Raw genomic sequence first — 26,380 nt, 5'->3', positions numbered from 1 at the left:
AAATCGATATAAATTCGAAAAAATCACTTACCTAAAAAAAAATACTATTGAATGTTTAGTTCCATTCTTCATTGTTCAGAATTTATCCATATTTATATTTTAAATTACATTTATTTTTTAAATAAAAGAATTTTTTAAACGACTGTTTTGAAAAAAAGCGCGATATCGCAACATTTTTACGTCGTCATTGAAAACTGGAAGTCGCCATTTGAACTACGGATGGACAGAGGCAGTAAAAACCACATGTTCGTGTTAGCCGTCTAGCCTTGCGCATAAAGAAATTTGTGCCTCCATACCTGAAAACTAGTCAAATTTTACTTATAATTGTTTGTCTTTAAAAAAAAAACAGTTGATGAATTTATTTTATTTTTTCTTTTCTCAAAGAAATACACGAGTTTTTGATGTAATATATTTAATTTCCACTTTATGGAGTGATTTTTTTTTTTTTAATATCTAAAAAAAAAAAAAAAAAAAACATTGAATGAAATAGAAATAATTTTCGTAATAAAACGAAACTTTCTGAGCAATATAAGAATATTATAAGGTTTCATTAAAAAAAAAACCCAAAAAACAACAACGGGGTTTAAAAAAAAAAGGTTTTAAACTTTGAACTTTACAGGTAAATTTCTAAAAAACACTTCTTTTTTTGTTTTAAATTTGAATATATTATTTATTAATCTTTTATCTTCAATTTGTGATATATAAAACTTTGGTAAATAAATTATTAAAATTTTAATAGACATTTCAAAATGGGGGGTGGGTGAATAAAAAAAAACGTTTGTCTAAAATATTATATTGTTTATTATTATAGTTTATTGGAAAGAACGTAAAATTTCACATTGACCCTGAAAATATCGTAAAAATTTAACCAATAGAAAACTTTTAATAGATTTTTAAAGTTTAAAAATTAAAAGAAAAATTAACTTGTAAAATTCAATTGATTTCATTATGTAAAAAAAATGGCTGCATGAAGGCGCGCCGGCACTTTGTAAACACTGTGTTTTAAAAAATAATATTTCTATCATTTTTTAAACAACTTTAATAATTTATTTTGGAAGTATATTCCATAAAGAAAATAAACAACCCACTTTTAAAAGAGAAATTAGGAGGGTTTTTTTTTTATATTTTATTCGCAGTTTCGTGTTAAGAATGTCAAAAATTCCCCCCAAATTCTGATAAACCTTAATGCAATGCACCTACATTTCTTCTCCTAAAAATAAGAACCCTGATTTTTGCCTTTCATCGCCTTTTTTCTGAGCTACTTAGACGGAAGTGGCGAGTCTCGGGCGTTATGCACTTTTATCAAGCTTTAGTGATGAGAAATGAAAGAAGGAATTGTATAACATTAAAACAAAACAGAAAAAGACGTAACAAATGTGTGGTCAGTTAGAGTTATTTCCCTTGCATATAAATTGGTTCTTCCACCCGGAACGTCAACAAAGATGAGTGCGTAATTTTCCTGTGGAAAACTGCTAGAAATGACATTTTCCTAATAATTGGAAGGTTTTTACACCAGAATAATTATATAAAAAGGAACTGTCATTTTATTTTTCATTTAAGGGAAAATTAAAAATAATAAAATAAACTTTGACTTTAAAATAGAAAAAAAAAGGTGTTAAGTTTTCAATTTGTCATCTGCACCTTCTCACACATTGAAAAAAAAAATAAAACGATTATCAAAAAGCTGTTACTGCTGTTTAAAAGAGAAAGTGTGATATTTAAGTTTTCAGCTAATTGTATGTATATCAATTTTGATGTTGATAAAAACTGAAATATTATTGACGAGATATAAACAAAACACCATGTCTAAGGCGGAAGTCGGATTTTGACCTCGTCACGTGACTGATAAGGTTTTATCTTCAAAAAAAGAAAAATATTTTTGAAAAAATTGATTATATTTTTAAAAAAGAAAGGATATTTTAGTTTCTCTTGCTAATAATTTGAAAGTTTATTTAATTTCACATACAACTTCAAAACGAGAAATTAAAACAAACAAACAAACAAACAAACAAACAAAAAAAAACAGAACACAAAACATAAAACATGTCGTCTTCTTCGTCGTCCTCGGCAAGCGACATCGTGTCTAATTTGCGCAATTCTTTCAAACGTGGCTTGACCAAGCCTATTCAATGGCGTCGCCGCCAACTACACGCCCTGCTGAGCTTGGTCGATGAAAATGCAGCAGACATAGCCGAGGCCCTCCGAAAGGATCTTAACAAATGCGGGTTCGAGAGCTTCCTGTTCGAAATCGATTTCCTCAAGAACGACATAGTATACCACCTTAACAACCTTTCCGAATGGACGCAACCGACCCCAGTGAACAGATCAATGTATTTTATTGCAGACACGTGCACAATTAAACCAGACCCCTTCGGTGTTGTGTTGATAATAGGAGCCTGGAACTATCCTTTCCAAGTCATCTTACTCCCCCTGGTCGGAGCAATAGCTGCAGGCAACTGCGTGCTCCTGAAACCGTCCGAACTTGCCCCGTCGTCCGCGGATCTAATGCGTAAGCTAGTTTCCAAATACCTTGACCCTGAATGCATACAGCTTATCCTCGGCGGTATACCGGAAACCACAGAGGTATTAAAACAACGCTTCGACTATATTTTTTACACCGGGAATAGCAATGTGGGAAAAATTGTTATGACTGCAGCCGCTAAGAACCTGACACCCGTCACTTTGGAGCTCGGCGGCAAAAACCCTGCATATATCGATTGGGACTGTGACTTGCAGACGGTTGCTAACCGTTTGCTATGGGGGAAGGGTTCTAACTCCGGACAGACCTGCATCGCTCCTGACTACGTCATGTGCCCGCAGCAAGTCCAAACGCCTCTTGTCGAGGCCCTTAAACAGAGTGTAATCAAGTTCTACGGGGAGAACGTGGGGAAATCCGAATGTTATGGCCGAATCATCAACGATCACCATTTCAAGAGGCTGCAGGGGATTTTACAAAAAAGTAAGAAACCAGAATTTGGTGGGGAGATGGACGAAAAAGAGAAACTCATTACCCCGACTGTACTGACTGATATCAAGCCAACCGACTCTATCATGGAGGAGGAGATTTTTGGACCCATACTACCCATTATGCCGGTGGAATCGCCTCAGGACGCCATCGACTATGTCAACAGTCGGGAGAAACCCCTAGCCCTTTATGTCTTCTCCAACGACAAGAGACTGGTCAAGAAGTTTGTGTCTGAAACCAGTAGTGGTGGGGTCTGTATCAATGATTGCATCTTACATTCGGCACTGGAAACCCTGCCCTTCGGCGGAGTCGGGAATAGCGGCATGGGAAGCTACCACGGCAAATTTACGTTTGACACGTTCTCGCACAAAAAGGCCGTCATGTGGAGGAGCATGGGCATGGAAGTCCTAAATACCTTTCGTTATCCACCTTTCAGCAATGGCAACCTCAAACTGATTCGTATGTGCACCCAAAAGTCCCTGCGAAAAAGGATGCCACTTCTGCTGCCCGTCTGCACTGTTCTGCTTGTGATTGCGGCTGTTGTAATTAGAATTTTTACATTAAGCAATCACAACGTATAAACTTTTACTTTATGTACGATTAATTAAGGCACGGCAAATGTACGACAAGGCACGACAATTGCTCTGGCTGATTTTCTATTCGTGTGATATTTAGGCACGACAAATTGCTCCTGCAGTTTTTTTTTTTTTTTTTTTTTTCACTTTTTGTAAAAAAAAAATAAACAATTTCTTTTTCAGACTTGAGAGGAATAATTTTTTTTAAGTACAAGTTAAACAAAAAAAAGTTCTCGGTGCTTAGTGCTTGTTAAGATCGATTTTTTTTTTTTTTTTAAATACGTGATATTAAGCAAAAACAAAAATAGTAATATTTTAGGTAAATATGAAGAATTACTCCACCCTCGAAAAATCCTTTAAAATTACAACTTTTCTAGGTTTTTGGGGTCGCTGAAAACGAAAATAACGCTTAAAATTACGGCAAACGAGCAGTTTCCAAGATATGAAGAAATGTTAGTTTTTAAAAAGTGGGGGATCACTTTTCTATATTAATTTAACGTAAAATGAGCACCTACTTTGTGGTCACGGTTTTTATTTCGAGGTGGGGGGTTCTTTCTTTCCTCGGAAAATCCTTTAAAATTGCCACTAACTTTTAAAATTCCAGGAAACAAGTAGTTTCCAAGACATGAAGAAATGCACTCGCTTTATGGTCACCTTTTATTTTTTGAGAGGGGGCAACTGCCGGTTTGTTTTTTGTTCTTTTTTTGGAGGGAGATATTCAATTATAGAACTTGTATAGTTTTTTAGCAGGTGCTTATGCAGTTTAATTAACTGTTTTGAGCAGAAGAACTGTTTAATATTTTACAGAAATTCTGTTTACATTTGGTGAGAGGCGGTGGAGGGGCCCGCCACAACACCTTCCGCCCCTCCATCGCCTCCCACCAAATGTAAACAGAATTTTTGTAAAATATTAAACAGTTCTTCTGCTCGGTTAATGTCGGCGCGTTACTTACGTTAAAACGGTTAATTAAACTGCATAAGCATCTGTTAAAAAACTATACAAGTTCTATAATTGAATATCCCCCTCCAAAAAAAGAACGAAAAACAAACCGGCAGTCCCCCCTTCTCAAAAAAATAAAAGGTGACCATAAAGCGAGTACATTTCTTCATATCTTGGAAACTACTTGTTTCCTGGAATTTTAAAAGTTAGTGGTAATTTTAAAGGATTCTCCGAGGGTGGAAAAAAAGCCCCCCCCCTCCTCCGCAAAAAGTCGTGGCCACAAAGGGGTGCTCATTTTTACTTTAAATTAATATAGAAAAGTGGCCCCCACTTTTTAAAAACTAACATTTCTTCATATCTTGGAAACTACTCGTTTGTCGTAATTTTAAACGTTATTTTCGTTTTCAGCGACCCCGAAAACCTATAAGAGTGGTAATTTTAAAGGAATTTTCGAGGGTGGAGTACTGGAGTAATTCTTCATATTTACCAAAAATTAAAAAAATTCATCGAGTAGAAGTAATTTTGTATGGAAAATTGGAGGAAATTGTATTTTCTCTAGATCTGAACACCTTGAAGATTATGAATACAGGGGACGTACTTATCTCCCTTTTCGCCACTTTAATGACTTCCTACATTTGTAGTCTATAGCGATACACTTTTTTCTAAAAAATACAATAGCAGTTGTTCTACTCGATGAATTTTCGTAATTTTTGGATATATTAATATTTTCGACATGAAAATTAAGTAAGTACTATTGTTTTTACTTAAAACTACATTTTTAAAAAATCGATCTATCGACTATATCTTAACAAGTACCAAGTTAATTTTCTTTTTAAAATCATGAATGTTTTTTTGTTTTTTGTCTTAATAGTAAATGTTTACAAAAAATGTATTAACAAATTGTTTAATTCTCCCAAATTTTGGCCCGTCAGTACGAAAAATATTTTCAGAAATTTTTAGTAAAAAAAAAAATATAAATAAATAAAATAAGAAAACTTCGTGCTAGTTCGTCTAAGCTAAAATCGGTTGTTCTTGACATAAGAATCCCATGTTGCTCAAATAACGTGCCTAAATATCACATAAATAGAGGATCAAAGATGAGCAGTTTTCGTGCCTTGTCGTATATCTGTCGTTCCTTACTTTGTCGTAGATAATTGGTAAATCTCTATAAATCGACAATATTTCCCAACGATTTTTTTTTCTTTTCTGGTTATATCCAAAACCAGTGCTCTGAAGAATTAAGCTACCGGGAGGATACGGTTGATTACGGAACGGAAGCATGAAAAACGAAACCATATATTCATTTTAAAAAATTACTTTAGTTTTAACACTTCCAGTGTTATCATGGAGAACGAGAACGAGAGAGAGAAAAAAAAACAAAAAAAAAACAAAAACAAAACACACACACACACACACACACACACACACACACTTCCTGTATTATCAAATAATAATAAAACAAAAAAGAAAATGTTCAATTTTTACATTTATATAAATAAAGTATTTTTGAAATAATAAATATTTTTACACTTATTGTGTTATAGTTTTTATAATAATAATAATAATAATAATAATAATAATAATAATAATAATAATATAAAAATAATTTAATAAATTATATAAAATTATTTCAGTTTTGAACCACACTTCTTGTGTTATCACGAAACAAACAAACAAAAAAGACTTTTCTATTTTACATTTCTTTAAATAAAGGAAATATATTACAGGTAGGGAGCAATCTCCTTCACATCCGCCGTTTTTTATTTATTTATTATTATTATTTATTTATTTTTTTGGTATTATTATACAAACACCGTGACAGCGTTAGGGTTAGGGTTAGGATTAGGGTTAGGTTTAGGGTTAGGGTTAGGGGTAGGGGTAGGGGTAGGGTTAATTCGCTGTCACGGTGTTTGTATAGTTTTACCATTTTTTTAAACACTTTTTGTGTTATCACTAAAATATTTTAAACATTTATATAAAAAAAGTTTGGTTCTCCTTACCCTTTTGCCTCCCAATTTTTCGTCTGCTAAAATGTTAATCACGTGATTACGGTGTAGCCACAATAAAATAAATCATATAAATCTCGTATTCAGCTAAATCCATAACAAGCGGCACTTGAATGATTTATTTTATTGTGGCTACACCTTAGTCACGTGATTAAAATTTTAGCAGACGATAAATTGGAAGGCAAAAGGGTAAGAAGAAACAAAAGTTTCTTAAAATGAATAATTAAGGCCTCTCGCAAGTGTGGTTTAAAACTGAAATAATTTAAGAAAATAATTTGAATTATTTAATATAATTTAATAATTATTATTTTGATTTATATATTATTATTATTATTATTATTATTAGAAAAATGATAACACAATAAGTGTAAAAAGATTTAATATATTTCAAAAAGACTTCATTTATATAAATGTAAAAATTGAACATTTTCTTTTGTTTTATTATTTGATAATACAGAAAGTGTTTTTTTGTTCACTGATAACGCAGGAAGTGTTAAAACTAAAGTAATTATTTTAAAAAAAATAAATATGTGGTTTCGTTTTTTCACATGCTTCCGTTCCATTCTATAATCAACCGTGTCAACTTCCAGTAACTTAATTCTTCCGAGCGCTGATTTTGGAGATAACCTCTTTTCTTTCCTTATCCACTTTCTTATTATCTCATATTTCAGAATATCATATACCGGCCTTTTTTTTTTTTTTTTTTTTTTTTTTATATATTCTTTCCAATATTTTCTATATTCAAAAACTGCATTCCAAATATGACATTATAAAAAAAAAAAATTACTATAAATGGTATTTGTTTAAAAAAATGAAAATATTGAAAAAAAATTATATTGTACGTACCCGTTATGGGATTAAGTTCTCTTAAAAAAAAAAAAATCACTTAATTTGATCAAGTAGGTTTTAATTTTTATCGAGGAAAATCAAATTTTAATGAGATCGATCATCTTGCGACCATCTTGCCGTTTTCACGGACGAGGAGGGGGATGCTTTTTTTTTTTTTTTTTTTACATAGGCGTCACCACATTATCAAGGCCCAGAGGCCACTCAAGGATAAGGGTTAAAGAGTGTACAGTAGAAATTGGTCAATATAGTAATCATTAGTAATGAAAATTTGGTAAATTTGATAACTTATATGGAACGGCTCATCAAGAACTTATTTACTTTAGACTTGAACACAACCATATTGTAGTCAGCCGGAAAGCAGGAAAACGGAAGACAATTCCACAGGCGTGCAGTTCTAAGAAAGAAGCTTTGTTCATGGAATCTACGTTTAGGTTTAGGCACAGATAAAGAGTGGGGGAAATTATTGATAGTGTTTACAGCTAGACGAGTGTTTCTTGTGAAAGTTTGGCGAGGGGGGGGGGACCATAGATTGAAGCTCAGTTGAACACTTTCCATGAAAATAACGATACATCAGATACAAACTCGCAACATCTCTTCTGTGAGATAGAGGTTGCAAGGAGGAGAAAAGGACATCTCCTACGAGGCTACGAAGTCTATTTTGAACTCTATCAAGGCAGGACAAGTCCTTTCTAGCAGCTCCTGCCCAGATGTGGCAACAGTATTCCATCCTTGGACGTACCTGGCTCTTATATAGATAGAGAATAGCATCAGCAGTGAGATATCTACCGGATCGATAGAAAGATCCCACCATTTTTCCAGCGGCCTTGGCAACAGATTTGATATACGTGTTCCATTTAAGATCAGGAGTAATGGTCAAGCCCAGAAGCTTGTCAAAACTTGAGGCCTCCTGAAGACGAGAGCCATTCATTTCAATTGATGACAAATGTGGATTAGAATGTTGATGATGTAAAGAGAGAAGCTTGGTTTTAGATGCATTAAAAGTAACCAGCCACTCCTTTCCCCATTGTACTATGTGCTCAAGATCAGAGGAGAGAGAATTGGAGAGAACTTGGTCGTTTACTGTCTTAGATGTGCTACCATAAATGGTAGTGTCGTCAGCATAAATGTCTACAAATGATGTAAGGATATGATTTGGAAGATCATTAATGTAGATCAGGAAAAGAGTTGGGCCCAGGATGGATCCCTGAGGGACACCGGCATTAATACTGTGAGCTTCTGATTTTTGCCCCTCAACTACTACTCTTATGAACCTATCAGAAAGAAATGATTTAATAATTGAGAAGACTTTTCCAGCTATACCATAGCTAGCGATCTTATGAAGTAAACCTTTATGCCATACCCTATCAAAGGCTTTAGATATTTCAAGAGCAATTGCCCTAGAAAGATTGCCACCGTCGAGAGATTTGCTAATCCTATGCGATATAACTGTAAGGACATCTGCTGTAGATCTAGCAGAACGGAAACCATATTGAGTGTCACTAAGAAGGTTATTTTTGTTGAGATGGTTGATTACTTCTCTATTTAACACAGATTCTAGCAACTTACTCATGACGCACAGGAGACTTATTGGCCTGTACTGAGAGGGGGATGAGCGATCACCTGAATTCTTAAATACAGGGCATACTGATGAGATTTTCCAGGGAGATGGGAAACTATTCTCCTTAAGACAACGTTTAAACAGTTTTGTAAGTATGGGCGCTAGTTCAGGTTGAAGTTTTTTGAGTACTATAATTGGAATACCATCAGGGCCAGTTGCTTTACTCGAATCAAGGTTTTTGATTAGCTTCGCAACATCACGTACAGATATACGTATATCACATAGCGTGTTTTCTGATACAGGAGGAAATATTGGGGGTTGGCGGTCTTGGTCGCAAAGGGTAGAATTAGCTGCAAAGTTCTTGACAAAGAGTTTGGCTTTGTCTGATGCTGACGAGATTACCTCAGGTCCATTGATAATAGTTGGGATGGAGCACACGCTTCTGTTCAGGATTCTGTTTGCTATTTGCCAAAACTGGTGGGAACCAAGCCGCTGCTCAGCTACTTTGGACTTAACAGATTGAGCATACAACTCTCTTGCGTTCCTTATTACTTTCTTACAATGGTTGCTGGCAGTCCTGAAAACGGCTTTAGTTTCCATACATCTATTACGTTTGAAGCAGTGGAAAAAGTGATTTCTGTGCGCAATGGCAGCAGCACATTCTGGAGAGAACCATGGCTGGCTGTTAGGTTTTTGCTGAAACTTTTTAGAGGGTATGAAATGGTCAATACTTACAATTAACCATTCAGTCAGGTCTAATACTGTAGAGGACACATCCTTTTTAAACATGGAATGCAGAGGTAGATCAGATATAAATGTACAGAAGCTATCCCAGTCAGCCTTAGTGTATCGATATACTGTACGATGAAGAGGTACGTCTGGGGACTTATTACATTTCATTTTTATCTTAATTGATACAACAGAGTGGTCGGAAGATCCAAGAGGCGACAGAACAGAAAATGAACATAGTTCAGGGCAAGTCGTGAGAAAAAGGTCTAGTAGGCTCGCATACTGGCCGTCATTATCGGGCACACGAGTAGGTTCCTGAACAATCTGAGTGAGGTCATAGGCAATGGAGAAATCATGACAGAACCTCCCCTCATCATCGGTCTTGTTTGAGTGGGTCAACCATTCGACGTTGTGAACATTGAAGTCTCCACATACGTGAATGTTAGCTGAAGGATAAGTAGAAAGGACTTGGTCAATTTTCTCAGATATGCTTTGAAAGATAGTAACTCCGCTGTTGTGGGGGCGATAGAGAGTAAATATAAATGCAGTAGTGTGAGCTAAAGCAACCCGGAAGCACATATAGGGTAAGTTAGGATCTTCCCTGGAGATGTCCCTCCCACATGGAAAGCTATCTTTAATATAGGCACATATTCCATGCCCATGGCGATCTTGGGGGTCAGATTTAGAAGTTAAGTTAGAGTATCCTGTAATTGCAAACTCATCTAGGGAAATAGCCTGTCCAATGCCAGTTTCACTTAAAAATAAAAGGTCTGGTTTAGTCTCCTGTAATTGGGTTTCAACCTCTGGAAGGTTAGAACGAAGACCCCTGATGTTGGAGAAGGAGACATGGTAGTAGGGGTCTACGTTGGAAGTTGTAGAACCGGGTTTAATCGTGTATTTTTTCTTGAAACTTGTCATGATGAAATTTTGGAATTTGTGGACTAGGTCGTCAGATTTACTTAGAGCAGGACAAAGAGGGGAAACTAAGAGAGAAAAAGAAACAAAGAATTTTTTTTTTTTTTTTTTTTTTTTTGTAGCACATGATAAGGTAAAGCCGTAACAATTACCCACTAGTATGGCATCGAGAGGCCCCACCAGAAGCTACTGCATGGTCCAGATTCCATTCACCAAATGGCAATACAGCAGCCCCAGTACTTTGCACCTGCTGATAGGACAGCCTCCTTAGTGGTTAATCCAAGGTTCGGGTCCCTGACTATCAGGCAGATAACGTCAGCCCAGACAAAACGTTTACCTCCAGCACCCTTACTAGTGACATGGCTACAAGGATAGACATAGAAACAGAAAATTTCCACCAACTCTGCCAACTGTTCGCGCAAAATACTGCCAACCTAGAAAACAGCTTTTTCTTCTCCCTTTGTCAGAAAAATCACTCATTAAAAAATGAGGACTGAGGGACAAATAAGAAGAAGCGAGAGTAACAAGAGCTGCCGATAACGCATCCACAATGCGTTTTCTACTCTCCATTAAAAAAAAAAAAACTATTAAGTATTGTACTTAATAAAAGTCCAACAGACGTGTTTAAGGGAAAGTATGGTGATAGATTCCCCTCTCACGAACTAAAAATGAGTACAATTAGGTAATCTATTTTTGCAATCAACTCAGTAGATAAATAAACATTTATGGACGATGCTTTTAAACGAAAAAGTGATTAGCAAAAGACAACCTGAAAATGGGATTAAAAAAAAGGACAGAGAAACTCTTTAAAATAAGTGATAAAAAAAACTAAAATATTTATCTATGTATATTTTCTGCCCATGTTTGAAAATAATCTCATCAAATTTTGACAAACTTTAAGCGGTGATGGAGTTATCTCCCTTGTGCCCCCCTCCTCATCTGTGAAATAAACAAGATGGTCGCGACACGATTAATCTCATTAAAATTTGACTTTCCTCTGTAAAAAAACAAAAAAACTGCTTGATCTAATTAAGTGAAATTTTTCTTTTATGAGAACTTTATTCCATAATGGGTACATAAAATTTTTTTTTTTCCAATACTTTCATTTTTTCATGTCTTGATTAAACTAAACAAGTACCCTATAATTATATTTACTTCGATTATTTATTGTGAAGATTTCAGATTTAAGATGGCTGACATTGAAACAACATTCTCTTAACCAAATTAGTTCTAGTTTTTTTTTAATTTTACTAAGAAAAAAAAAAAAAAGAAAAAAAAAAGATAATCAAACCCACTTATCAAGGTCCAACAGCCACGGGGATAACGGTTAAGTGAATGTCAGGTGGACAGTGAAGCAACCCCATTATGATTAATAATGATGGTGGTGATTAGGCAGAATTTGATTATTTTAGATGGCGGTACACCATCTGTAAGAATGCAATTTGATTGGCTATTGAAATTGACGTAATTATTGTAAAAAAAAATTTCAAATTAAGATGAAACAGAAAACAAAATATTAGAAAACAAAATATTTTTTTTTATTAAATACAATTTTTTTTTTATAAAATACGTAAATTTTTTTCTTAAATGATTTTTATTAAATACAGAAATAAACATAATTAAAAATGATATTGTTTTCATTGTACGCGTTGCATTTTCGATTTTTTTTTGTTTATTAATGATTTAACGAGGTACACTGAATTTTTCTAACTTTAAAATAAGTTAAAATGTTTAACTTTCAATAGAGAATCGAATTGGATTACTTAAATATTACTTAAAAAAAAATTTTGTTTTAAATTTAAAATAAAATAATAATTTTTATAATAATAATTAAACAATAATCAAATTCTTTTACAATAATTTACATTTTAAAATATTCTTTTACAATAATTACATCAATTTCAATAGCCAACCAAATTGCATTTTTACAGACGATGTACCCCTAAATATGTCCCAGTATTTTCCTCATATTTTTGTTTCTCTAAACTGCAAGAGGGTTGAATTTGTTTACATTGGACATGAAAACGGCCATGTTGGTATTGTTTTCCACATATAGCATTTCTAGAAAAGAAACTTTGTCCATGGAAGTTTTGTTTAGTTTTAGGCAAAGAGAAAGAGAAAATATTGACAGTGATTGTTTGGTTCAATTAATAATAACCAAACAATATTTAAACCTTATTATGGTATTGTTTGGTCACTAAATTATTGAATGAACCAAATTGTTATAAAATTATAACTAATGTTGTTTTAATGGCAGTCATCTTAAAGCTGAAATCTTCAATTGCCAAGTCATAATATACACATAAATATTATATTTTAATTCATACACAAACTGAGACATGTGCATGAGAATATCATTTTTTTTTCTAAACAGTTCACTTCTTGTCAGTAAAAAAAAAAAAAAAAAATACTCAAACTGAGATCGAAACCAAAACCTAAAGGCAGTGAGTTACATACAATAACCATTAGGCCAGCTTGACACGTTATTTAAAAAGGGTTTTCAAACTTACTTATTCTTAACATAAGTAATCTGTCATGTGAACGTTTCACGTGTGCGCATTCATGAAACAGTTGATGAACAGATAAAAATCTGATAACTCCCACGTACCAATTTATCAGTTTTGAGCCCCTTAGCAGCCCTTTTGTCCAGATGAAAACCGATTAAAAAGTTTTTCACGTGTCTGAATACGCTATATACCATATTTCAAGTCTCTAAATCCAAAATTTGTTGAGTATATAGGTTGAGAAGTGTCCTCCCACACACATTTTCACTTTTATGGATATATATATATATATATATATATATAGATAGATTAGATATTAAAAAAAAATGTTGATTCTTCTAGAAATGGCAATTCTCTATAACGTGAATACAATTCTAATCAAATGTTATGCATAATTGTTATTTGTGTAGAAAAAGAAATGGCAATTGTCACAAATTTCTAATAAAGAAGAAAAGTTAACAAATTTGTTGAGTATATAGGTTGAGAAGTGTCCTCCCACACACATTAAATAAATGTTACCAAAGACAATAAAAGTTTCTTTTCTACATACTTGGATAATTTTTTTTGTTTTTTCTGTATGTATTTTAAAGTATTTTAAAGTGCTTTTATATTTACATTTAACTTTTCTATAAAATTTTGACTTAGATTTTGCAAGGTTAAAAAGCCTCCCATCACTTTCTGGAAATCACCTAAGTCTGTAATTTTTTTTTTTTTTTTGTCATTGCCTCCTTTCAATTAAGCAGAAAGTAAATTTTATTGCGTTTGGTAACGGTTATTTGTTGTATATATATATATTTTTTTCTTTTCACCATTAAAAGACGAGAAACCCACCTCTCAAATTCCTGAAAAATAGGTGTCGGGCACTATGAAATTTTAGTAAAAATTTTAAGAAAAAAATTAATGTAAATAAAAGCGTTTTAAAATACACACACAAAAAACTTATCCAATTATCCGTGTAGACAGAAAAGTAACTTTTCTTGACTTTGATTACAGTTATTTGTTGACTGTTATTTTTAACTTTTTTCTGTTAGAAATTCTTGATAATTGAAAAAACAATTTTTTTTACTGAAAACCGATAATTTTTATTTAAATTCTGGATTGGAACTCAGACAAGCGCTTGCCATGGAAATAACGATAAAACAAAGAGACTGGTCCCCCCTCGCCAATTTTTCATGAAAATCACCCATCTAACTGAAACCACTGTCAATAATTTTCCCCATTCTTTATCTGTGCCTAAATCAAAACGAAGATTCCTTGAATAAAGCTTCTTTCTTAGAAGTGCACGCCTGTGGAACTCTCTTCCGTTTGCCTGTTTCCCACCTGACTACAACTTGGATGACACTTTATCAAATCTCCATTACTAACGATTAATACGATATTATCCCATTGATTACTGTACACGAATAACCCTTATTCCCGAGTGACTACCATATAAAAAAAATTAAAAAAAAAAAAAATTTTTTAATTATCAAATTTTACAAACTTTCAGTAAAAAAATTTAATTGTCTATACAGGGTGCTTTTTTTTTTTTCTTTTTTTTTTTTAAAAAGGTAACAAACTTTAAATCGACAACTCTATCTTCTTTAATTGTAGATTTGGCAACTATCGATTATTTGAAGTTCAGGTTAGTTTGGCAATTCATCATGAAGAGACTGACACCTGAGCTACGTTTGCAAATTGTGTAAATTTATTTTGAAAATCATTTTGAAACGTTTGATGAATGAATAATTTCACAAAATGAGCCTGTCAACTGGCCACTTTTGTTCTGTGATTTAACCCTATTAGATTATTTTCTTTGGGGATATGTTAAGTACCATGTCCATACTGATAAACCAGACACAGCAAGCCACTTGGAAGACAACATTCGACACATTATTGCTGAAATACAGCCTAATTTAATGCATAGAGTTTGAAAAAATTGGACTTCTAGATTACTCTATATGTAATGTTGCCTGTGGACCAACACATGTTGTGCGCAGGTTCAAGGACGTTTGCCGAAAAAGGTAGGGAAACCCTGGTCTAGACAGTTTGTCAGTACTTGTGCAGTATGATGGGATTTCAAAAAAACATGCATTTTAGGTACAAATACTATTACATACTTATGTTTCATGTTGAAATTAATAAAAATTCTAAAAATGATTAATTAGAACCATTTTTTACAAAGATAGATATTAGTGTTCCAACGTTTTCTATTTGGAAATGACCGATTTCAATTATTTTTTACAAAATTATAGACTGCAGTTACCTCCCCTGGATTTTAAGAAGTTTTCAACATTATCAAATGAAATAAAATTATAATTCGATAAATTTTATTTTTACTTGTAATTATTATTCTACTCGATCATTTTTCGTAACTTTTGGAATTTTTAATAATTTCGACATCACACATAAATACATTATAGTGTTTTTACCATATCATTTGAAATCTCAAGCACCCAGTCTGTCTAGTATCTATATCTATATATGTATCTATGTATCTATTTATCTAATATATATGTGTGTGTGTGTGTGTATATATATATATAGAGAGAGAGAGAAATGAAATAGGCAAATTGAATGAGGTGTTTACCTGATACAAGCAAGAGTAAACTTCAATCTGATACCAGTATTTATATATTAATATATTAATCCCAACCAAATAAAAAAGCTCAATACAGACAATAGAGAATACAGCTTGTTATAAGATAAAAGAAATTAAACTGTGAATTAAAATTTATAATTAAATTTATTATTCAACAGAATACTCCTGCAAACAATGTTCAAAGTCCTTATTCTACGGAACTTCAAAGTTGTTTGTAGGAGTATTTTGTTGAATAATAAATTTAATTGTAAACTTTAATTCACAGTTTTAATTTTTTTCTCTTATATATATATATATATATATATATATATATATATATATATATATATATATATATAATATAAAGCTGTGTGTGTGTGTGTCTGGTCATGAATAGGCTCCTATATGGTTGACTATTTTAAAAAACTGATTACATATAATGATAGAAGATGTATCGAGACACAGGAATGGGTATGTATGATCTGGCAGAACGGTGGTTCATTAAAATTGTGGGGTCTGCATCGCGCCTGGCCTCCATAGAATGGAAATAGGCACAAACTTCAATAAAGACATTTCATATCTATCTACGTAAGTATACTTATATAATAATTAATTAATTAACATATAATTATGTTTCAGTTTGAAGAAATATGGTATAATAAAATTATGGGGTGTTCGTTCGCACCTGACCTCCATAGAATGGAAATATCTCACAAAGTTTCACAAGGTTTTTTAATATAGATCCACAGAATATTGTGATAAGTGTTTCAGTGTGAACAGGTGTGGTATAATAAATTATGGGGTTTATCTATTTTATTTTTACTTTCATCATATTTTGCTTTGGGTTTGAATTCCCTCAAATTCAGCCCAAATTTACAACCCTTCCTTTTCATAACCTATCATACTTTCATAAATCAGAGTCCATTTTGTGTAGGCTGTTTTTGAACCCAGTCAACGACGGGTACTTTTGCTAGTATATATATATATATATATATATATATATATATATATATATATATATATATATATATATATCTTCACACAGAACAGACACTCATTTTTATCCTTATCTCAAAATTTCAGTTTTATTTACTCAATTCTTTCGGCCCTTTACTGATATTTATATAGTTCCTTTGTGTATATGTTTTTTTCGACATAAAAAAAAATTCACATAACATAAAATTGGAATTGTTACAAAGAAGAAACATTTACTTTTACAAATTTAATAATAAGCAACAATAGAATTACAACCTTTTTTTGTATATAATTAAAATTTTCAAGAAATTAAGAAAAAAAAAAGGAATAAGATTTTACCTTTTGCCCCCATGCTTTCAATGGAAAAATAAAAATGAGATTTTATTTTATTTAGTTATTTTTATTTATTTATTTATTTATTTATTTATTTGTGTGTGATTAGATATCAACACTTTGGAAATATAATGAAAATCTTTTTTAAATAATTGTTTTGTTTTTTTTTTAGATTTTAGATTAAGGGTTCATCTTACTAAATATTCCTTAAAATGATCACCCACTTCTTGACCAGCGAGTGTTATTGATCACCCTGTTCTTGACCACATAATGTAGGAAAGAGACCAAATAACCATTTTTAATATTTCTAAAATGACCTCCGTTTTTTAAATAAATTTATTTTTTCTACAAAACTAGTATATTTTACTTTCTTTTTTTTTTTCTCATGCATTGCTATCTGATTTTTTTCATATTTTTAGAATTATTTTTGAGGTAACTGAAATTTTATTGCTAAGAAAATACAGATGGGGGTTCGTTCTACTCCATATGTTTTTTTAGCAGACCATTTAATTTTCCAAATACAAATACAAATGGTGCCTTGTTCTGTTTTAAGCCATGTGGTAAAAAATGGGTGATCATTTTACACTAGATTTACAAAGTTAAAATGAACCCTCATTTTAAAATCTGAATTATTTTTTCAGGTATTTCCATGGTCTTTATGTGCAAACTTGAACTGTATATTCCAGACAAGCCAAGACACTGAACTGTTTCCACATGACCTGTCACCGCAGATTGGTGAACATCAAATGTCAAAACAAGATATCAAACACAGTGTTGCATTAGCACACACCATACTGCAGCAGTGTAAAGTTTAAGCAGCTTCTTTATTATGAACTGTCCGAAGGAAAAAGAGCCGTACAAGGAGAGCAGAAATAGTCAAAGAACGGCTTAAAGATGTCCTTCAAATAGTTTGGTTTGTATTCCAACTCGTGGGAAAACCTAGCAGAAGATAGATGTTCCTGACATACTGCAGACTACAAAGGGCTACAATTGCTGAAGAATGTGAGAGGAAATATTTTATTAGAGAAGACAGGGCAGTCAGCACCTCGGCAACTGAACAGGTGACCTGCATGCGGGAGATACTACGGAGCTTGGATCAAACTGACGGGCCATCTTCAGGTCAGTAGAACAGTTGTATGGACATAGTCATCTTCACAAGTGATGGACAAACATCATCATCATTATCAACATGTACAAACAATAAAGAAAAATAAAATTTCATTTTTTTTTCCATTGACAACATAGGATCAAAGGGTACAAATTAATGTTTATTTCTTCCATGAATTTTTAAGTCCTTTTTTTTTTTGTTGAGTTCTTTTCTTTTGTGTTGCATACAAGCGTTTATTAAGTATTTGACAGAAAAAAAATCCCACAACCTAAACTAACAAGTAATAGTGGTTTCCAGTTTTAAACTTCTGCCTCCTATTTACTTAAGTCTTATCTTACCTTAAACTGCATCTGCTGGTGAGATCCCCGTTTAGGAGTTTCATGGTAGTGGGGGGAGGGGGTCACCTCTTAGTTTTCATTACTCCCAGCTGCACTCTCATCCAGAGGAGTATTAGTGTAACATACTGCTATATCAAAGAAACAGAAGAAAGGAAGAAACTCAGTTTACTTTTTTTTTTTAACAAAAGCCTTTATATCAAGCATTTCCAACAACACATTTTTCTAATTATTTAAATAGTTAATTTCTTCTTCTCTGGCTGCATGTAACATTACTTTTCCTCCCTACTGTGACATCATCCATGCGCCTCAAACACATGCTTTTCCAAACACCAATCATGCCTCAAACATTGCTTCTCTTGTCACATCTTGAATACCACTTCTTCGAACACCCTTGCTTCTCCAGCACATGCCCTTTTATCTCTGATGTAATATCACTTTGCACAGCCGGCTTGGTCATTTGCGTATCTTTATGCAGTCACTCTCAGTGCCAGCGACTCTGTTACATTAGTACCTGACAGGATTATTTACAAACCATTTACAAAAATATTCGTCTATGGAACAAATTAACCTTCAAATACAGAGCAGTCCTTTCAAATTCCACCCATGGAATCATTAATAAAATTTACAATATTTTCTGGTTTGATTTGGTTTGGTTGTTTTGTCTTACAGAATATCAACTGTTTTCTGGTTATTTAATGCAGAATCCAGTTATTTTGGGAAAAAAAAATTATGCTTGAAGTTCTTTATATCTTCAAATATTTATTTTTGGTGTTTGGTTTGGTTGTTTTGTAAAGGAAATTTTATTATTTTTTTTTCAGAACCAAGTTTTGCAAAGGGAATGGAAAAACATAACAATGCTTGGTGCATTTTAGGTCATGGAAGCCAGTATTTTCAGACAGCCTGATCTGCTAACAATAGTCAATCCTTTCTACAAACCAACCATATTTGGTACAAATAAACTTTAGTCTATGTCTGGTGGATCTTCCATTGCTCAGAGACTCTTGACTGAAAGATACCAACTGAAAATCAATTTTTGACAATCAGTCTGGCAGAAACTGGGCCATTTCGGTGACTTGGGTATTTGTCCTGGATAGTCTACCCTCTCAGGCCTTGAATGAAGAATGTTTATTGCTAACTGCCTTAGGCGCCCAATCTGAGAATGCCAACGGGGCTGTCCAGTCAATTTTTAATTGGTGAGAATGCCCTTCTTTGACGCTGGTTTGATTCTCCTCATCTTCTGGCCTTGTGTCACATCTTTCTGCTGTAAGCAAGAAGTAAATACCTAGTTTGTACCTGGCATGCCCACCACTGTTAGGTGATGGGTTCGTCAATTTCAGAGTGACCAAATAGATCCTGAATATCGAGTCTTTATGTTTCAGAATTTTTGGATGTGTATTTATAATTTATATTACAAGGGATGTTCCAGAATTAATGTCTCCTATTTTTTTCTGCCCAAGGGGATCGAGATTGATTACAAATAGCATTGTTATGATGACTGAACTTATGCATTCATGATCTAAAAGTTTCATCTCTATATTACAGATATTTACGGTGTGAGACTCTAAGAAAGGAACTCCTGTCATGGAAATGCATCAGAAACAGATATGCATCATAGAATTCCTCCATGCAGACAAAATTGAACCAATCAACATTCATCAACGCCTGTTGAACGTTTACGGAGCTAATACAGTTTATGCCAATAGGAGATGGGTTCGTCAATTTCAGAGTGATGAAAGAGATGTGAGTGACAAAGCGTACTCCAGACTTTTATGACTGAGGCACCAAAAGAGACTGGCATTGAGCATGGTGGTGACTATGTAGAAAATAGATTCTAAAACACAAAAGATTACTCGTTTTAATGGTACCATTCCAGTCTTCTTAACTCTTAAAAGTTTTATTTCTTTTAGCTAAAAAAAATAGGAAGCCTTACTTTTGGAACGGGCCTCATATCATGATTATTTGAAATGTTCTCATCTTCAATGTTATCACATTTCGTCTGATGTAACTTACAACTTTCTTTTTAAAGCAGAAATCTTTATGTCTGCAAGGATCCGTGGTGCAGCAGATATAAGTGTTAAGTAATAATCAGTATTAAGTGACAGTTTTCTGGAAGTTGAAAGTTCAGATCTCAGTATAGGCATATTAAGAATATAATTATGAATTACTTAGAACTGTTACTCGGTCATGGCTGACAGAATGAGGACAACCTACTTCCTATGGATTAAATAAAGGATTCTTTTTGAAATTTTGTAAATGTTCCCGAGTTCTTTTTTTTTTTTTTTTTTTTGCATGTTCACCCCAAACAAGACATGGCCACTTTAATGTAGGAGGCTTACTATCTGGGACATAATTTGTAGGGGTATCGTCTGCTTTAAAATACTCCGTACTCGAATATTCATAGGTTCATTCATTGAATTGTATATTGTCACCGTGCTGCTTACAGACACAACAATAACAAAGTTGAAAAAAGTTATATTCCCACATAATAATTCAATGTCTTCTGTCATTTTTTATTTATTTATTTTTTTTTTTTACTTAAATATTATTTAGTAAATCTATTTATACTATGAAAACTTTGATATTGTTAGCTTGCTTGTCACCGTTCATACTCTTTGCATACGATTCATTACATAGTGGGGGTGGGGGACGAATAATGTAAACAAATAGCAATGGTTAGAGGAATGGAATGCTGTAAATAATTGAAAGAGAAAAGTAAGAGAGGGGAAAAAGAGAGAGAGAGCGGGTGTATTATTTCAGGGCTCTACGAACAAATTTATCATTAGTTAACCTTTGATAACTAAATATTTTTGTTTATTAGCCAAATAGAAAAGTTACTAGCGAAATCCATATGATTTTTAGAATATGACATCTTTGTTCTGTGACAAGTATGTACATCATAAAGAGTTTTCTGCATTTTTTTTAATAAGTCTAATTCTAAATATACAACAAATTTTATGTTGATACTTGAAGGTATAAACATTCTAATTTCTTCAGATATTTTTTTAACCAGCCTTCGTTAAAAAAAAAGTATATTGTTCTATTAAACGTTTATTGTTTAAATAATTTAACTTTGTTCGTTTTATAAAAAAAAGTTTAAAAGATATTTTTCACTCAGTAGTGAGCTTAGCAAGATTGTCAGTGAAAGAAATACAATTGCCAAAAGATAAGTGTTTCATTATTTCTAGTCGCCACTTTGAAAAATCACTCGCAAATGCGACTGTTTCACTCGCAATGTAGAGCCCTGTATTTATTTATTTTTACCCCAAACAAGGCACACTGCCACTTTACTGGAGCATAATTTGTTGAGCAGCAAGATGTCTATTTACATTACACTTGAACTTCTGCATGTCAGTACAATCAGAGAAGCAGGAACCTAGAAGGGAATTCCAAAGTCTAGCAGTCCTAGGGAAGAAACTATTAAAGTAGAAGATTTTCTCACATCTAGGGATTTCTACTGCTGCTTGTTGGGTTTATTGGGATTATTTATGTCAAGGGGGCACAAGGTCTTATAGTTCGTCAGAGCACCCACCATTAAAATACTTGTAAAACAGGCAGAGGGATGCAACATTTCATTAATGGGACAGCAGTTGAAGCCTAGCTGATAGTGTGAGACCTATTAGGTTGACGACTCTCTTTTGAACTCTGCTTAAGAGGAAGAGACTAGTAGCAGGTGCACCATCCTAAATGTGGCAACAATACTCCATACATGGGCGAAAGGTAACCTTGTAGAGGTACAGGATACTCTCAGGCATAAGTAACTTTCTAACATGGTGAGAGAGCCCATCTTCTTTGCAGCAGCCTTGGAAATGCCCTCAATGTATCGGTTCCAAGTCATGTTCCCTGTGAACGTTAAGCCTAGGAATTTAAATGGAGTACTTTCAGGTAATGCATCATTAGCCATGGCTCTTAGTGATTGAGCAGGTTTCTTGTAATTTTTAAAGGAAAGTATTGAATGTGACCATCCATTCCTGTCTCCATTTCACAACAGAATGTTCTACATAAAGATGTCCGATTTTGACAAGAGATGCCTGGAGAAGACCAGAAGTTATATCGATTGAAACGTGAAAATAGTAACATCTAAGATGAGACCAGTAGTCTGAACAATCTGAATAAAATACCCACAGTTGTTGTTTAATTTTCGATTAACGATATGCATCAAATGTGCATGTCTGCATTGATTGTTCTCATGGATATTATCGTTGACATAACCTCACAGATAAAAGTCTAGGGTGATTAAGATCTGGTGAATGTGGAGCCCATTCAGTATCACACCTACTGATCATCAATGTGTACTTGTATATTGGCGATAAAACAAATACCATTGGATATTTATAACTGATTTTTTTTACTAGGGGATCACCACTTATCAAGGCTCCAAAACCACTCAAGGATAAGGGTTAATAAAAATCAAGTGGCTGGTGAGACAACATGGTGATGATCATTACTGGTGGAAATGAAGCAGAATTTGATTATATATGCATATATATATATATATATATATATATATATATATATGCTTAGGAGAAATATACTTTAGAAGTGTATTTTGGTCTTCTTTTCGAAAGTTTCTTTTTAATAGTTTATTTTTAAACTAGGAAAAAAAGGAAAAACCTAAACCCTCAGCAATTAATTATGACATTACGTTCGGTGTCCTTCAAAAGTGTTATAAAATTATGTACCCATAAAAATCTTATATATATATATATATATATATATATATATATATATATATATATATATATATATATATAAAACAGTTATCTACATACACATACTATGGCTCATCAGCATAGCTTGACTGTTCTAGGACTTGAACCTTGGACCATAGGTACTATGATCAAGTGCGTATACTATTACACTACAAGCCCCAGCTGAAGAGGACGGCTCAACCAGAACTTGTTTACATTGAACTTGAAAACGACCACATTATAGTCAGCTGGGAAGAAACCCTGTGTTATTGTGTTCCACAGACAAGTAGTTCTAAGAAAAAACTTTGCTCATGTAATTTTTTTTAAGTACAGATGAAGAGTAAGTAAGTTGGTAGACAAGTCAGACAAAAACTGAAGTTTATTTGTACTAAAAGCCATCCAACACATGCCAGCATGTAAAATAAATGTTCAACTGAATATTGATAATGATGGTTCGATTGCAGAAATGATTGTGAATTTTATTAATGACTAGCAGGGCTACCAGGCGTTGCTTGAGTTAAAAGTCTAGCATATTTCTATTAAAACCTCTCTCTTTCTTTCCCCCTCTCTCTCCCCCCCCATCATGCACACATATTTTTATAGATTCTTTGAAATGAATATTAAACTTAATATTGATGATGATGGTTCGACTGCAGAAATGATTGTGAATTTTAATAATGACTAGCAGGGCTACCAGGCATTGCTCCGATCAAAAGTTTTACATATTTCTATTAAAAACCTCTCTCTCTCTCTCTCTCTCTCTCTCTCTCTCTCTCTCTCTCTCTCTCTCTCTCTCTCTCTCTCTCTCTTTCTCTCACCCCATACATTCACATATTTTTATAGATTCTTCTGTGACATGACCGACCCAAATGGCAGTTGGGCTCCCCAAGGGAGGGAGCGAAAACTTAAAATTTACTATAAAAAATGGGCAAACAACTCTTTGTGTAATATGGTGCACCTGGGCGACAGCAAAAATCCCTGTTGAGAGAAAATCATAAAATAATGAATGATTGTGTTATATTCATCTTGGGTTTATCCGTCAACAACAATGTCACTGTAAAGGTTGAGCGAAAACATATGCGGTGAACTGGTGCAAATGCGATTCCATATATTGGAGAATGAATGTTTACACCTTGAAGACAGTCATCTGACCCAGGGATCACGAGTGTGACCCCCAAAGGTCTGATAAACAGCTTGCGACCTTTGCAGGTGTGATTGTGTGGGAATTCTAAAAGGGGACGAATCTAGACATAGCAGAAGTGACAATGTCATGGTTGATTGGTTGGGGGAAACACCCCACATTACCCTGCCCTACACTATATAATCATGTGCAGAGCCGAAAAAGTCAGTCAGTCAGAGAGTAAGAGAGACAGTCAGTCAGTGATTCAGTTGAGAGTGATCACTGACTCTCCTCTCCATGACGCCCCGTATTACTAATGCCGCCCTACCAAAAAAGAAATAAAGAAAGAGGGAAGGCCTAAAGACTAATTGTTGACTATATGAACTCAATATTTGTGAACTGTAAGAGCATTGTATATATATATATATCCTTTTGTTTGAAAATTAATCAGTAGACTAGAAAAGGCTGTTTGTTTTCTTTCCTCTGTGCATTGAGTTACCTTCCTACCAGAAGCTGAATTGTGAATTACTGTTTCTTTTTTCTTAGCGACCGACTGGCAAGATGACGGCATATCAACCCTGACACGAGAGAAACTAACAAGCACCAACCGTGAATGAAAGACTGACCAGCACAACCAACAGGTCCTACTGCATTGAAAAGGTCACATCTGGTCATTTTCGATCAGAATAGTGACTCGGACAAGATCAGAGGCCACACTTTGATGACCTGTGACTAGGATAGCGGCACACTGTGGTTCCGTGACCGAAGGTTGACTCTTACATGAAAAGGGATCCCTTGGGAAGGGATTCCCTCACACTTCAAGGAATGAGTTAGCATAACAGAAACAATTTCTTGAAAAAAATCAGAATTACTTCCCTTTACTTAGAGGCTTCACAAACAGACTTCTATCTTGACAAAATCTGTGCCACTTTAGGGTCAAAGAATGAATAATTTTTTTTAATGTTAGATATTTTTTAATCCAAGGCTATGCCGATCAAGAAAATACCAACTTTTTGGGTGTTGATTTTGTCATTTTCAAGTTTTAGCTGGACATACAAACACATAGACGTTTACCCTTTACATAATAGATAGATAGATAGATAGATAGATAGACAGATAGATAGATAGATAGATAATAGAAGATTCCATGGGCGAATCTTTGTAGAGTCCTCCTTATTTTTTTTACAAGGTTTTTACAAGGCTCGAAGACCACTCGAGGACAAGGGTTAATGAATGTAAGGTGGTAGTTTAGTGATCCTTAATGATTTAGATTGGATAGAATTTGGATTATTTAAGGGCACGGCTCAACAAGAACTTATTTGCATTGGACTTAAAAGGTTACCATGTTGTAATCAGCCGGTAAGCAGGCCAGTGGAACAGTGTTCTAAGCAGTTCTACAAAATAAGCTTTGTTCATGGAATCTGCGTTTAGATTTAACACAGATGGAGAGTAGGGGAAATTGTTTTTAGTAGTTATAGCTAGTTGAGTATTTTTTGTGAAAGTTTGGCGAGGGTGGACCATATATTGGAGCTCAGACGAGCACTTGCCATGAAAATGACGATAGAGTAGAGACAGGCTCATCTCCTTTGTGGGAAAGAGGTTGCAAGGAAGGGCATCACCTACTAACTTTTGAAGCCAGTTTTCAAGGCAAGATAGTGCGCAGCAAGCAGCTCCTGCCCAGGTATCCTTCAGTCAGGAATTGAAAAAATAGTGCATAGAATGAAATGTACACATTTGAAGGTATTAAAAGCTCAAAACATAAAAAGTAGTTTTACCAAAATTACTGTATTTGCCATTAAATACCTCCATCTCCAAAGGATTGACGTGAAATGAAATAGAATTGCATTTACAGTGATATTTCGGTTTTTGAGCATAATGCGTTTTCTAAAACCGTATCATATTTTCATATTAAGATTAATTCATTCAGTTTTTTTTTTATGACAGTGATTTTTGAAGATTATTTTTAGTGTATGTTTTGACCATTTTACTGAATATTTTGTAATATATATTTTTAATTTTAGCAGGTGTTTAAAAATATAATTCCTAAGAAAAACACTGATTGAAAAAAAAACAAACCCCAAATTAATTTAAAAACTCTGGTTCTTGTCCAGAATTCATCCTATGTTAAAAAAACAAAACTGAAGAAATATCTGTATGAGATGTGTACCCGGGATGAAACGAAAAAAAATCGCTTAAATTGATCAAGTAGTTTTTATG

At 33.6% G+C, this 26,380-nt stretch overlaps 2 protein-coding genes across 2 annotated transcripts in view; one reads left to right on the top strand and one right to left on the bottom strand.

Moving 5' to 3' along the window:
- Positions 1 to 6,500, bottom strand: part of LOC145242079 (ornithine aminotransferase, mitochondrial-like) — a 138,397-nt gene extending 131,897 nt beyond the window's left edge. Inside the window, exon 1 of the mRNA XM_080104990.1 lies at positions 6,481 to 6,500. The gene's annotated coding sequence lies outside the window, so the exon portion shown is untranslated. The remainder of the gene's footprint in view (positions 1 to 6,480) is intronic.
- Positions 1,186 to 18,993, top strand: LOC145242078 (aldehyde dehydrogenase, dimeric NADP-preferring-like). The gene is made up of 2 exons (XM_080104988.1): positions 1,186 to 3,507; positions 17,551 to 18,993. Exons 1-2 carry the CDS (start codon positions 2,044 to 2,046, stop codon positions 17,722 to 17,724), a joined length of 1,638 nt encoding a protein of 545 aa, XP_079961114.1. The 5' UTR covers positions 1,186 to 2,043; the 3' UTR covers positions 17,725 to 18,993.
- Positions 18,994 to 26,380: the final 7,387 nt, after the last annotated feature.

This window comes from Euprymna scolopes, chromosome 21 (assembly GCF_053919585.1).
Source record: "Euprymna scolopes isolate OS-2025 chromosome 21, ASM5391958v1, whole genome shotgun sequence".
Classification (NCBI taxonomy): domain Eukaryota; kingdom Metazoa; phylum Mollusca; class Cephalopoda; order Sepiida; family Sepiolidae; genus Euprymna; species Euprymna scolopes.
The sequence above is the reverse complement of the archived record's forward strand: the minus strand, read 5'-3'. Positions and strand labels throughout refer to the sequence as shown.

Excerpts from the sequence above, each read along its gene's own strand:
- LOC145242078 (XM_080104988.1), top strand. The coding sequence starts at position 2,044 with ATGTCGTCTTCTTCGTCGTCCTCGGCAAGCGACATCGTGTCTAATTTG. Across the intron at positions 3,508-17,550 it reads TGCTTGTGATTGCGGCTGTT|GTATTTCCATGGTCTTTATG; the intron begins GTAATTAGAATT and ends TTATTTTTTCAG.